General features: G+C 36.0%; 1 protein-coding gene across 3 annotated transcripts in view; it reads right to left on the bottom strand.

The window, feature by feature from the left end:
- Positions 1 to 15050, bottom strand: part of TBC1D5 (TBC1 domain family member 5) — a 187496-nt gene that overhangs the window by 63465 nt on the left and 108981 nt on the right. For all 3 annotated transcript variants that reach the window (XM_074150326.1, XM_074150323.1, XM_074150324.1), the window contains one exon: positions 9606 to 9712. In XM_074150326.1, the coding sequence (XP_074006427.1) occupies positions 9606 to 9712 (107 nt within the window). The remainder of the gene's footprint in view (positions 1 to 9605; positions 9713 to 15050) is intronic.

Here is a 15050-nt window from a genome sequence, read left to right as displayed (position 1 = left end):
TTAATTGTTTCTAGAGAAAATTAGGGAGTACTTCTTTTTAACAAAACAACAAAAATTCCCAGAAAGAACTGAAAAGGAAAGAAAATTCAATTAATTGGGTCAAAGCAGGAAGAAACCCCTGAACTCCAATCAACCTGAAATAAATTATCTCCAGTTTTGTTATGTGACAACCCACCATTCCCCTGGCAACTAGAAATTTCAGATACCAGGAAGATATTTTAAATACCATGCGTTATGGTCTGTTTTTAACTTTATACACACACACATGCCATCTCTCACATGGGCATTCTATGACAAGAACTGAAAAAAATGACAAGTGAGATTTAAAAATGCTTCAGTGACTTGACTGAAAGAAATTTCTAGTTGTATATTTTGGCTTCTTTTCTTAACCAATTGGAAAGCCTTTTATTTTATTTTTTAATTTATAGTTTTACAGCTTATTGAATTTTAACAAGTAGATCAAATCCTACCAAATCAGCTTTTATCGATATTCCAGACAAAAAGACTCCGACCTGCCAACGTTCAAGTTCATAACCTGTGTAAAATCCCCATCTTGCATCAACGGAATAGCTTAAGTACCTTTTAAATCTGCCTCTTAATTTAGTCGCCTATTTTTCAGCTGAACCCTTGGTTTTAAGAAGTAAATTAACTAAATAGCAAGCTATAAATCTGACAGTGTTCAGCCCTACCCCATGACAGATTTATGCTCTGGCATCTTGCAGCCCAGCACGGTTAGGAACAGGAGTTTTACAACATTGTGGAGGAAAGATCCAGGCTTTTGAAGGGAACACACAGCAAGCCTCGCTTTAAACCCTGGAATGCTCCAAAGTATGAGATTTAAAATATGACATCTTTATGTACAGAAAAGCTACCACATTATGGTTTTATTGGCACTCGTTTTGGACAACCTGCATAACTCACTGATGGCTTTGTGAGTAATGCAGTTATCTGAAGCTTACACTGATAAAACCCTTATAACCACACTTACAGCATTATATCTCCTCCAGATACATTCTTGTACACAAATCTCACATATCAGGGAAAAACAAGAACATTTTAAGGTGCTATTTGGTTATTTCTGCTATGTGGAAAAGAAACAGATTAATTTATGTTCGGTGTGTAATGTGCTATGTAAAACAGTTAAAAAAGGTACCTAGGGAGTGAAAAAGGTTCTGTAAAAGAGCCCCACGCACACACACCAGCACAAGGAATATGATGTCCAAGTCTTTCCCTCTCAAATGTAGAGAGAAGCTAAGATCCTGGTGCTGCGGCACAAGCAACTCCTTTCATTTTGGGATTCCAGTAATGAGGATACTGTAGAGCCATTTTGAACACTACTGCTCCTTAAAAAGGTAAAGGACAAAGAGTCCTACCTCAAATCTCCAAACCTAGTTTTCCATGAAAAGTTACAGCAAAGGATAAAACGTACCAGTCCCACTTCTATCTAGAAAGTATATTGCTCTTTTAGTGTTCCCCAATACAAATGTACTCAAATAGCTTTGTATACAACAACTAATACATTAATATTTCCTACAAAATATGTCAATACACTACCAGTATATCTACATTTACATGAGAAGAGACTGAACTTAAACTCCATCATAATAGATTGGATATGATTCAGTAGCTAATCTTTCATACATTATTGAAAAGTTATGAATCTATTTTTATATAACTCACAGTTTGTGTTTTGCAAATTTTAGTCAAATAAATAAATTATGATATGGAGAACTTTTGATTAGGTAGAATCAAAGTGCTTTAAGTGTTTTAAGTGCTTCCTTTTGATAAACTACCTTGCAAACTAGAAGTGATTAATTGAATTGTCAGGTTGCATGCGAGAACCATAATCACCTCATTCTAACACTGTTAAATACATTTTATTAGAGTAATTTTATAAATAACATCATTACTCTTTAGGAGAGGGTCAGCAGCTTTAGACGACTTTTTAAACAGAAGTAAACCAATCATTTGAAAGAAACAGCCCCAAGAAATTCACAAGCAGTAAGTTTTATTGGTAGGTAAAGTAATTAAGAGCTTAAAGCGCTTCAGCTTCTTGCTTTAGCATCAAGTACAATCAGAATTGCTTTTACTTTGCTACTAAGGATATCAACTTGCTCAAAGCGAAAGCACAGTTTAAAGTTTTGGCTTCTAATAATAACTTTCTGTTCCATCTTGTCTCTCTACAGTACTTGCCCTTAACATGACAGGGCCTATGAATTCCCAATGAATACTACCGGGAGCACTGATCAGCACAGGAGAATAATTCCTTCCCTATTTCTAAATTTTCCCCCATCGCCCCTCTGGCCTCAACATGGTGTTGCTGCATCTCATGCTTTCTCTTCCTGATTAGTAGGGAAAACACCTTGGTAAAAAGGCGTAATTATGAAATCTACAGAGAAGATTCAAAAACGCAAACACTTTTTTGTTTTCCTTATGTTTGCAATTCTTAGTCCAGTTGCCTGATCATCAAGTAGTTGCCTTGACTATTTAGTGAATAACACGTTACTTGCTTTTCTATACAACACTATTATATACTTGTTTTAATATTAGTTGAAAGTAGAAACAATAGTTCCTAACTCGCCTTTAGCTGTCTCCTCTGAAAGACTGCATCTCTCCACCCACCCAGAAATCACCAGCTATGCCACCAACTCCTGGCCGCCCTCCAGGCCAGCAGCTCCCCTGCTGGGCCACACAAGACCAGCAATGAGACAACAAAGTCAACGTGCCCTCCTCGCCAGGCTCTGCTCTCAGTGCCAGGAGAGGGGACTGCAGCACCATCACACCCAGCCCTATACAGAACTGGGACAAGTCCTTTGTCTCTGCACCATCTTACCTGTGGCACAGCTTTGTATTAACTATGAGAGCTGTCACCTCTTATAAAAGCTTTGCTTTATTCTGGATTATTTCCCACCATTTTCCTATTCATTTAAATGTAACGGCTGCTTAACTTGCTTTGATACAATACCTGAAAGTTCTTAACCAGATAACTGGCCTGTGCATAGAACACTAAAGAGAGAGCAATAGCGGAAACCGCATCGTGGTTGGCAATCTAAGAGATCAGTTCTCTCCTTCGAGTGATGGCTACTGTGTTACATACGATACTGACGAACGACAAGGAATTTGAAAGATTTCTCATTCGAAAAGTTTTGACTAGATGACTAACCAACCACCTTCCATGATTTTTTTTCTGAAAATATTACTTGTGACATACAGGATACTTTGAAGAAGATGTCTATTTTATGGTGGGACGACTATATGGGTAACGTATCAGGGCAAATTGCAATGACTTTGGGAGAGATGAGAAAGTCATTGTACTATAAGTACTGACCATATAGCTTCTTTATATTTTAAAATGCATAGGTGCATTGGGAATGAAGGTTTTGAAACAAATGTACAAAAACGAAGATTTTTAATTCATGGTACACTTACTATTTTTACGTGGTACTATGGCAACATGGTTATTCCAAGCAATTTATCATTAAACTCATAGCTGCCTGTCATACCTTATTCTATTAATGAAACACAATAACTGAATATTTAAAACAATAATTCTTAAAACGAAGCATGGCCTATCTCCTTGGAAAGCAAAAGTTTCTGATTTTAAGAACATGAACATAAACAAAGAACAAGTTAATATCATAGCTTTTACATGTAAAATATATGCAATTCTTAGTTGTATAGGTCCACATTGAAAAGCTTAGCATGCACAGAAACACAATCAATTTATTAAAAATAAGATGCTTAGATTACATCTAACCGTATTGCATTTGTAAATGGGGAAGTTAGACCATCAAAATGCTTGGGTTCACTACAAGGCATTCAATGTGATTATAAAACCAGAGGTTAATTTGAAGATCCTGATAGATTTTTATGAACAAAAATGAATCTACATTGCATTAAACATCCAAGATCTTAATCTCTCGGAAATTAGGGCAAAGAGAAGTTCTCTGTGAATCGCTGAAAGTAAATGCATTTCTTTTTTGTTTCTCCTAATTCCTTTCCTCCCAGATGAAGAGACATGTGCTTAGCTTTTCTGGAAAACCTTGTTTCCTTTATCAGTCACATCCCCTATCAAAGTAACTCTCCTCTTAAGTGTAGGTGACCTTACTTGTACCACCAGCTCATACTGCATTGGGATATCCATTACCCCAGATTTCTGATACTTATTTCTCATACACCCTAAATCCCTAAAGTATAATTGCGAATCTCCTGAAAAAATCAGACACATTCTTCATGATCGAAAATAACAAGCAAAGAGCAAACGTTTGTTGAGGGCCCCCCTCCCCCTTGTTGATACCCCTCTAACAACATGGACTCCGCACCCCACTCAATGTGTGCAGGTACAAATTAATGAGCTGCTAATGCCCAAACACTGCCAGATCCCAACTTCTGATTGGCTGCAATCTGGTCATTAAAGAGAGGTAATTAATGCCAGATTGCACACACAATACTAACAAACAAACAAAACAACCCCAAACCTGCTTTTCTCCTGCCACAAACAGCAAAACAAACAATACTGACATAACGGCAGCTTTCAAAGGACAGTTGCAGCTCTGCAGCGGCACCTCAGTTAATGAGTGTATAGAAAAGAATTTATCTGAAGAAGAAGAAAGTGAAACTCAACAGCCTTTCAGGCACTTGAAACTAGCTTGGAGAAAACTCTGAGAAGGTGGCAGCTACTTAAGAAGAAAATTCAGCTGAAAAGAAATGTACAAAGAGTTCGGTTCAAAATTTCAGTAATGTGTTTTCCCCTTATCACTTATTGCTCAGATTGTGAAAAGTGTTAAAATCTGGAATGCAGATTTCTACGACTAATAGTTATATGAGTGATCATGACCATATATTATTGCTTAAGTTTTCTGGCAGTACTTGTAATTTCAGTCAAGATGAACTAATACGACTTCTTTGAAATGTCATGTATGCTTCATCATGGATTTAGTTAGAGTTTAACTTTATTATATGGCCCCTTTCAATGTCAGCAAATAGTTTAAAATGCAACGTTGAGAAAATATCAGCAGCAGTAACTAGAATATTATTAGCATAACTAACAAATTAATTCCCATCAACTAACAAATTAATTCCCATCAACCAAGCACAGTGGCTTGCTTTCTTCTTTTTTTGAATTGATGGTTTATGATAAAAGGTGTCTCCACTGAACTAATCTCCCAACTAGCTTGCTCAGCGAATAGGGTAACTCATCACATTAAAATATCTGAAAGCAAACTTATTTTACAGAAATATTAAGAATAAATATAGCAAAAATTCAGACAAAGGATGGCTGTCAGGTTCTTAGTATGCAATGTAAAACTATAATATTCTATGTGGTGCTTCAGTTTTCTAATAAGTCATTGTGATAAGGTTAATGCTTCAACACAGAACAACATACAAATAAGAACACCCAAAGATGAAAATTACTTTGCTTATGTTGCTGTATTAGAATTTTATTTGCTAAAGGGTGAAAACAGATTTGCAAAATTCACAGTTAACTTAAAACAATAGTTTTAAACCTTTTATTCCTAGCCCTGGCTGCCTTCAGGAAGGAAAGAACATCTGGTTATTTAAGGAACACAATATGTTCACATTTTCTATGACTTTTGTTTCTAATTGGGTTTTTTAATTTTTTTTTATTTGAACAACTCTAGTTAGAACTATGTTTTTTAATCACTTTATATTTTTCCACTGCCCTATCTCCGTATTTCTACTTCTAAATTTCACAGCCTTTGCTTTGAAAATTAACTTGCTCAATGGTTTTTGATAAGGAAAACAATGAAGAAAATTAGCCACTCCTGGGATATTAAATACACAGAGACACACCTTCGGTAAATGCTTTAGGATATAGACAAAAAACCCTTCCCTTATTTTCTCATTTCACATATACATACTTTTAATAGCCCATTCTTCCATAAGAAGCTATACTTCTATATTCAGAAGGACTAGAAGTGTATAGAAGTTACTTTCATATAAATAATTGAGGTAATTATCTGGTCAAAGATTAGAAATGTGAGACAAATACTCTGCTAAGCAGGTTAACTTCATCACCCTATCCAAAGAAAACAACACTGATTTGAGCTTTTCATTGTACATTTTCCTACGAACAATGTAGGAGCTCCTCATTTGGAGCTAGCCAAATGCAGAAATGGCTGAAATTCAATGATTCTGCACTGATCCATACTCATGCCCGTAAAATTAGTATCTCTCAGGCCCCCCTTCAGAGACAGGTGCATTAACTTGTTTTCAGCTATTACGGAGATGTGTATTTCTATTCTGTGGCACTGGAATATATCAGGGATGTGGTATCTAAAACGTCCTCTCATCCCAGCTGCTAGCTGGGGTTCACAAAGTGAAAAGGAGAACTGTTGCATGCATTAAATTAATGGCAAGCTCTAAATACTTTTCATATTATTGTTATTACTGGATAATGCTAAGCCTTCTGCTAAGGTTTGATTCCACAAAAGGTCAGGGAATTGTATTTGTGTATCTGTAAGAAGAAAAAGTCACCTATCTTTTAAGTATAGCTTTCTTTTTGACATTTAGGTTGCTCTCCTGATGATGACTGCAGTGGAAAGGAAATAAAACACGACAGGTTCATCAAGCCAAATTTTAGCTCTCCTGATAGTCTACAGGAAAAATAAGTAAGGAGAACATATCTGTTATGTCAGACCAAGGAAACAGAAGAAATAATGGACGTTATTTGACACACAAACCCAGATGATCTTCAGAATTGGGAGTTACGGATGAAAAGGCCATATCAGGTCCATCTTAACTCCTTCACCATTTATGACAGGATTGTTCCTTAAGAACCTTTCAGTTTTATGTAGATACCACCAACCTTTCTTTGTCCAAATACCCCACAACTTCCCCTCAGTGAGACTATTTGGCATTTGCCTAGTTGCAAAAACAACCCCAAAGACAATACATATTAACAAACCTGCAACAGGCAGATTCCTGTTTGTCCCTGTCCATGACTTCTAAACTGCACTTCTTGTCCAGCTGAGATTTAAAGCTCCAAGAGGCAGAGCAATCCTCTCTCAGGTATTTGGAACAACACCAAACATTCTTGCTGTGTTCAACAAATAATGAAATAAGCCACTGGACCATGCAACAGTCTCCCACAGTCTCCCGACTTCACATACTAAAATCCAAGCAAAATCTTGGAAGAAATGTCACACAGAACAACTCAGACCTGGCTCAGGAGATCTAAATTGCACTGAATCAAATGTAATTTCCCATTAGAAACTAGAAGCTGGTGATAGAGAAAGGCACAGGAAAACATCAAAGGAGAAAGAAAAATCATTAAGCACTGAATTTGTTAATCATCACTTACAAGTTACGCTACTGACTAAAACCTCCTTGTCTTTTCTTCCAATCTCCTTTTATCTGCTCAGGGAATAAAGGCAAACTGAATTATCTTCATACAGGAAAAAAAAAAAAGGTATCATAATTCTCCCACTTATATTAGTATATAATCTGTGTACTGACTTTAGACTCCTACAGCACCCATGATGTCTTGTTGAGTCTTCCCTTTCATTCTGTATGATGAAAAATTTTGATGGTCTTGGAAAATGTTAATGTGTAGCTCTAACAGAATAGCAAGACTTCCATTTCAGAAATATGTTGGATCGAACCAACACATGCTTAAAGACACATAAGGGAAACTTAAAAATCATACCTAGGGAAAGATAAGAAACAGGTACTCGAGTCACAGCATTGAAAATACATTTCCTTCTCAGACCAGGAACTAATTTTTTCTTTTGGAGTCATCCTTTAGAACAGTTTAACTTCCTTACTGTAAGAAGTCCAGATCTGTTTATGCAGTCTCAACTCAAAGACCCAACATAAAATGAGAGGTGGCTGGAAGTCCGTTAGGGCTCTTAATTCTCTGGAAACCCCAGCTTCCTAACCTTCAGAGTACTTCCCAAGCAGTTAAGTACAGCTCAGAAATAAGGAACAATTTTACCTAATCATATTCAAATTGACAAAACAATTAGCAATCTTTGCATGAAAGAGCTTTAAGCACTCATTCACCTGAGTGAAGGGAGAACTACCTGAAAGACAGTAGGAACTACATCCAGTATTTTTCTGAAAGGTGTTGGAGGCACACCTGAGAATGCTAATTAATAGGACACTGAGGCCTTAATGAGCCTGACAACTTCATTCTGTTGGAGACAAGAGCCTACCGAGTGGAATAGCGATGAAGCTTCTTTCACGGGAAGTTGGTAGTTTATTTTTGCCCCCTTTGGCTGGTAGGACATCTTGTATACTGCCTAGGATGTTTCGGAAGAAAGCTGAATAATTAGTAATTATTCTACCTTTTAATATATACCTTCAATAAATGACAGATTACATATTGGATTTAGTTTGATATCTTAGCAAAATATTTCTCCCTCTGTATCTTCCCTCTAAAAATACTTCTATCTTGTTTTGCTAAAAGAGTACATAAATAAATGCTGGGCAGTCTGATTTCACAGACTGCTGCTGAAATCTTAAGAGAGATTCCTGAGATCTAACATTAAAAACTTTCTTACACACTGAAAAGATGATATACTTTACTTGTCGTCATGAAAGAAATCTTTGTGCCTGAGAGGAATGAAGAAAGCAGCTGTAAGGATGCAGATTTCTGCAAAAAACTGATACAGAAACAAACAGATTTTTTTTTTCTTAATCCATAGAAGTGTAAACATTGGTACTGAATGAAATTGTGCAGAAGGCAGTCAGAGTGCAGAAGTGATGAATTTTTCACTTTCAAAGGTGACGTGCATCAACAAGATGAGGGAAATCAGACTTTACACTGGCAGCCTACTAATGGGACATGCACAAAGACAGTTCAAAACCAGCAGCACAAATTCTGCTATCTGCCAAAGATCTGAGTACAGCAAAGATTATTGTGTACTGCTTCATCTCAAACACTTTATCCACTATACTGTGGATATCTGCTGTATATTATAACCACACACATACACATGCTATTCTAAAAAAGCAAGAGGTTCACATTTTTTTTTTTAGTATAGATAAGTATATCAGAAATTGTATGCTAGTAATATGTAACATAAAATTTATGAATTTATAGATTTTATTCATGTGAATATTTTCAGACTGTAACAGAAGACTCTCATTTTTAAATGAAAACCACCACATAACTATTATATATTGGGCAAGGGTGGTGCTTTAAGGATTAACAGTGATTAATCTGCAGAAATCCTATGAAAAAGGTCTTACAGATGAAATTGCATGACAGTTTCTATACAGCTTACTAGGTTATTATATAAAATTTTACTGTTTCCCTCAAAAGTATACTTTATTATGAAAGATGTCTGTGCAGAATACCAAGCAAAGGTATTCTAAAGAGTATAAACATCTGCAGTTATCAGAGCTCCTGAATAACTTCAGCAAAGTAGTAGGATAGTATCCTTTAAACAGTAAAGGAACTTGTTTCTACTCTTTCTTCCAATTTCTTACCAATTCTTCCCTTCAGACTTTTTGTCAGGTAAGAAGAAACTTGAAACTACAGTTTAGTCCCCAAAATGTAGGTTGTTATTAATTTCATAGTACTTAGAAAATTTTATTACAAAGATTTATTTCCTGTATTTACAAAGCGAGCATCTCACCTTTGGATCTCGGAGAAAAAGTGCTCTTAGGATGAGGGAGTGAACATCTCCGATAGGTGGATAATGCATCAGAAGTCCCAAACAGGTCTGATAATTACTTGAAATCACTACAATGAAAATGAAATAAAAAAAAGAGAGGAAAAGAAGTTAAATATTGCTATCTTATTTTGATATTCCAAAACAGTACCTTTTCCAGTAGATACATTACAGTTCAGATTCAGCTGTCTTTTCCCACATTAAGACTCATAGAACTCAAGCAGTGCTCAGAGTAAAAGAAGATATTGCATAAGCAATACATAAGGCAATACATAAGCCTACACACGTATATATACCTGTATGTAAAATGATGTCAACAACTCCTTGTTTACCCATCAATCAGAACCTATTCATTAAATGTTCAGTAAGAAGGCAAGATTTTATTTTCATAAATACTTAAAAATATAATATACCATTAACTTTATTAGAATTTTTTACTTAGGCAATTTTCAGCATGCTTTGCTGAAGTTTAAAATTTTGTTATAATTGTGATTGATCTTATCTGAATCTATGTAAGTATATTCTGTGGTTCTTTGCTTGTCATTGTCATCTTCTGTTTTGGTTTGGTTTTGTTTTTTTTTTCCAAATCAATCTAATTATGAGTGCAATTATTAAAGACATCTTTTCAGGCAGGTCTATGTGAACTACTTCATTTCTTTTGCACCATCTAAATCCAGGCAATCCATCTGCCACAGCTGTCAGAGTAATGCCTGTTAATGATGCTTGCACTCTACAACATAAAGACAGCCTCCAACAATAGTAACTGAACAAATTTTTAACAAATTTTACTACTCTGAGAACTTTAGCTGTAGTAACAAATACTTTTAATTAATCAGGCCTCTAAACCAGAAAGGATCATTGCAAACACAAAATTATTTTGAATCAATAAAAGACAAAATAAAGGACTGTTTTGTGGACAGAAAGATTTAAACGTTTTACTTTTTTCTTTCATGTGAATAAGCCTCATATCCTCCTGTACCTTTCCTCCCTCAACAAGAGGATTATGGGGAAAAGATGCAGGACTGGGCAAAATGAATAATTATAATCTGTGTAGGGAACCACTTTATCATCTTCATTTCCGTTGCTGATCCGACAGCTTGTAATTTCATACATCTGCTTTCATTTGTAAAGCACTCACTTATCCTACTCATTCTTTATCTGTTCTGCCTGCTCTTTTTCCTACCCTTTGTTTTTCTTGTTCGTATTCAGGTACCTGTTTTTTCTTCTTGAAGTCACAAAGCTGGCATAATGAACACAATACAATGGTCTCAGTCAGAGTTCTTTCAGAGGGCTATAACATGAGCACCACACAGTACATACCCAATCAAACTCTCATACATAAATCAAATTTAAGATACTGTACTGCAGTTACAATCATGATGCCTTTTTACCAAAGCAAATAAAAACACTGAAAATTGATAGCAAATTCTAAATACTTTTGTAAATGATAGGCAGTAAGACCAATGCATTTCTCTTTTGAACAGGTCGGTATGTGCTCTATTCTGCAATGTAAAATGGATTAAAATGATCCTTTCGTTATTTTTCCTGGAAGAGTTCTTCGCTCTCTCCCAGATATAAAGAAAAGTAAATATTAAAAAATCTAATTTATTTTAATGGTGCAGGCTTGCCCAACCCTTGACCAAAAAATTTTATTTTCAACATGACATTTACTCTAATTATTAATTTTTTGAAATGTATAATAGTGAAGCAATTGAATAATGGAAAAAAACCCCAAACTGTTGGGCAATGACCTGTGTCCCCTCTCCCTAAAAGTTAAATTTAAAAAAAAAAACTTACCATCCAAAGACAGTTAAAAAAACTCCAACACTTTAATGAGGAAGGCCTGCTAAATTTTATATTTATCTTTAGGGTTTTCCCCACAAACTCAGCTATCCCCTTTTCATGTAGAAATCCTTACAGAAGAGGACATTGTTGCCAGTGCTCTATTTGCTGGGGAACCTTGGGTTAAAGGGATTACTTTGCTGAACCACCTCTTGGTACCCTTTGTTTCAGGGGGATCTGTATGCTGCCCATGGGCCGGCAATGTGTGCTGGCAGCCCAGGTGGCCAACCGCATCCTGGGCTGCATCAAAAGAAGCGTGGCCAGCAGGTCGAGGAAGGTGATTCTGCCCCTCTACTCTGCTCTGGTGAGACCCCACCTGGAGTACTGTGTCCAGCTCTGGGGCCCCCAATGTAAGAAGGACAACCGCTTGAAGCAGGTCCGTAGGAGACCACGAAGATGATCAGAGGGCTGGAGCACCTCTGCTAGGAAGACAGGCTGAGAGAGTTGGGGTTGTTCAGCCTGGAGAAGAGATGGCTCCAGGCAGACCATCTTGTGGCCTTTCAATGTATTAAGGGCGCCTACAGGAATGACAGACAGAGACATTTTACTGGGGCCTGTAGTGACAGGACAAGAGTCAAGGGTTTTAAACTGAAAGAGAGGAGATTTAGATTTGAAATAAGGAAGAAATTCTTTAATATGAGGGTGGTGAGACACTGGAACAGGTTGCCCCGAGAAGTTGTGGATGCTCCATCCCTGGAAGTAAGTGTTCAAGGTTGGGTTGGATGGGGCTTTGAGTAACCTGATCTAGTGAAACATGTCCCTGCCCATGACAGGGGATTGGAATAGATGATCCTTGAAGGTCTCTTCCAATCTAAACCATTCTATGGTTCTTGTCCTTCAGGACAAAACATATAATATTATCCAACAGAATGGCAGTTTTCTTAAAAATGATAGAGAAAATAGCAGTAAAACAGTTACAAATGTCCCTTCTCTGAATATGCATATCAGAGTTAAAAAGATTTCTAAGAATCAACTGTAGGATAAACTTTTCAGAAGATTCTGTGCAACACAAATTTATCCAATCTCAGCAGTACCTGGATAGTGCTGAAGTTCAATGGTGAAATATCTTACACTGTGACCAGCTGCCTTGTAATAAGCTTGGTGCTTCTGTACCTGTGCTTTTCCTTCACTAACTGGCTTGGCTAGAGTCACATCTGGATGCAACTTCTATTATGAACAAGTTCTCACTTCTCCAAAGAGGAATGCAATTGTTATTTCTAGGGAAAGGAGTTGAGAAACTCCTCTACAAACAGAAAGTAATCTTACTGCCTTTTGATTAATAGTTACTATATGGTGCCCAGAGGAACATCAAATTGCTTTTTCCCTTCTGCTTTAGATGAGACCAACTTTTCTCTGTTGCTGGACACAAGCAGTAATAATAGTGGTGGAAAACATGTAAACTACCTGCACGTGTCCTCAACCAAGTCCTAATTTTCTGCTACATGTCATTTTTTAAGAGTTTAATGTTTGATGCCACCAATCCTGTATCCAGACGACTTCCTAATCCAGGACGGGTTGTACTACTTCCCCCTGCTGCTTTACACATGGCTATGATGTCTTTAGTAGGCCCTAAATTGACTTAAACATAGATAATATGAACATCTTCCACTATTAACAAAAAAACCCGCATCAGGTCTTCTAAAAAGAGGCTGTGACTCCTTTATTTCCCTCCAGATATTCAGAGTGCTTTCAGATAAGAACAAATATATCCTAACAATGGCCATAGCTAGTCTTCAAATGGGAACGTGACAAAAATACACTTATTTTAACACTGATCAGTCAAAATCAGCTCCTGGTGGAATTATGATGTTAGTTTACTATGCAAAATACAGACAGGTCTTCCAGGTTTGTTCATTTTCGTCCTTCTTGAAGGGAAGGAAAGTATATAAAACATATATATTTTTGCATGGCATCCTCCCCTCCATTCTGATTTCATCAACAACTGCATATACATACATATTGGTGAAAAAGAAGTAACATATTTGTGCTTCTAAATGGACAGATTTTTAAAAAAAGTTTGTTTTGCATGAATTTTTCCAAAGAAACCAAGAAATCAATTTATTAAAACTCATCAATATTTTGGTACATAACCCTACACTTGGTTTGTGAGGATTATCACTCCACGGATAAAGCGCTGCTTGGATGCAGCTGTAAAACTGAACAGAGCAGTTTACAGAATGGCTTTGTACATGATTATGTATCTGTAATCTCTAAAATGTATACACAATAATCTAATAATCTAAATGCTCCCTTCTCCTTCAATAATATACTGCTTGAGTAACAGGGGATTTCAAAACTAAAGTTAAAATAAAATGAAAAATATAGCAGAAATGATACTTTCTTAAAATCATGTCCTTGAGAACATCATAATAAAGCACAGGAAAAAATCCATCAATTCCCACACCAGCAACTTCTCCCCCATCCCCAAATGTCTTGGTATAAAGGAATCTGCATAATTTTTAAACTTTCAAATGCTTTCAGTATTGTATTATTATCATTGCTTATGTTTGACATTTTTATAACATAACATCTTAGAAGCTCTATTACTATTTCTATTGCTTCAAAGTTTTTAAACTGAAAATTTCCAGACGGTTTGTTTATAGAAGATTAACATCATCAAGTGTTTTGAGTTGCCATTTCCTTTCACCGAATAAAGAGAAGGTTTTAGAAACTTATTTTATTTGAAAATGTTTTTAAAAATACTACAACAGAACTCTGAACTCCATTCAAAGCTCAAATATTATCAGCAATAAAAAAAAATGAGGAAAACCGGAAACCTTTCCTATTACAAATATATAAGAAAAGCTTTCTTTTATCAAATCTATAATTGTGGAAATCACTATAGTTTGAGCTTGACTTTGAAAATATATTCAACTTCACAGTATTTATGACTAGGTATTTTGACTCACCATTCTATTACACCTAGAGTAATAGGTAATAGGTAACTAGGTCCAACTATAGAACAAAACGTACTTATTACAGAAATGGTATGAAGTATTGGCTGTCCTGATGACTTTGCATCTCATTTGGGCAAAGGTACTCCACTTTAAAGCTATTTACTACTTTATTTACTAAGCCTGGGGATCTCAGAGAAAAGAGGGAGACTGATTTCATACAGATGCCTAGAACACATTTTTAGCTGACATGAGCACCACAAAGCAAAAGAAAAAAACCCAGAACAACCTTCCCTGCACAAGAAGAAAGAGGGTACTTACACAGTTCTAAAGTTTTTTTTTTAAAAGGGAAACAATGACACAAAATTAAAGACTGATGTTAAGAAACATTTTTACATGCAACTGCACTACATATCTACACCAAAAAATTTAAGATTATTTCAGTTTACTGCACATAAACAAGCCAGATTTAGATTGCAGAACATAATGACCTGGAATCAGATCATCCTGAAACAGCAGCATTAATTTTGAAACCTCTAAACTGAATTAAATGTCCACTTCTTTGAGAGGAATGTAAGGTAGCTCTATATGCTGCATGTTTATTAAAAAGTAATTAAAAAAACACATGAAGGCAGGCAGTGGAACGACAGTACGTGTAAAGTACATGCACGTT

Source organism: Numenius arquata, chromosome 7 (genome assembly GCF_964106895.1).
Source record: "Numenius arquata chromosome 7, bNumArq3.hap1.1, whole genome shotgun sequence".
Lineage (NCBI taxonomy): Eukaryota > Metazoa > Chordata > Aves > Charadriiformes > Scolopacidae > Numenius > Numenius arquata.
This window is presented reverse-complemented; position numbering and strand designations above follow the sequence as displayed.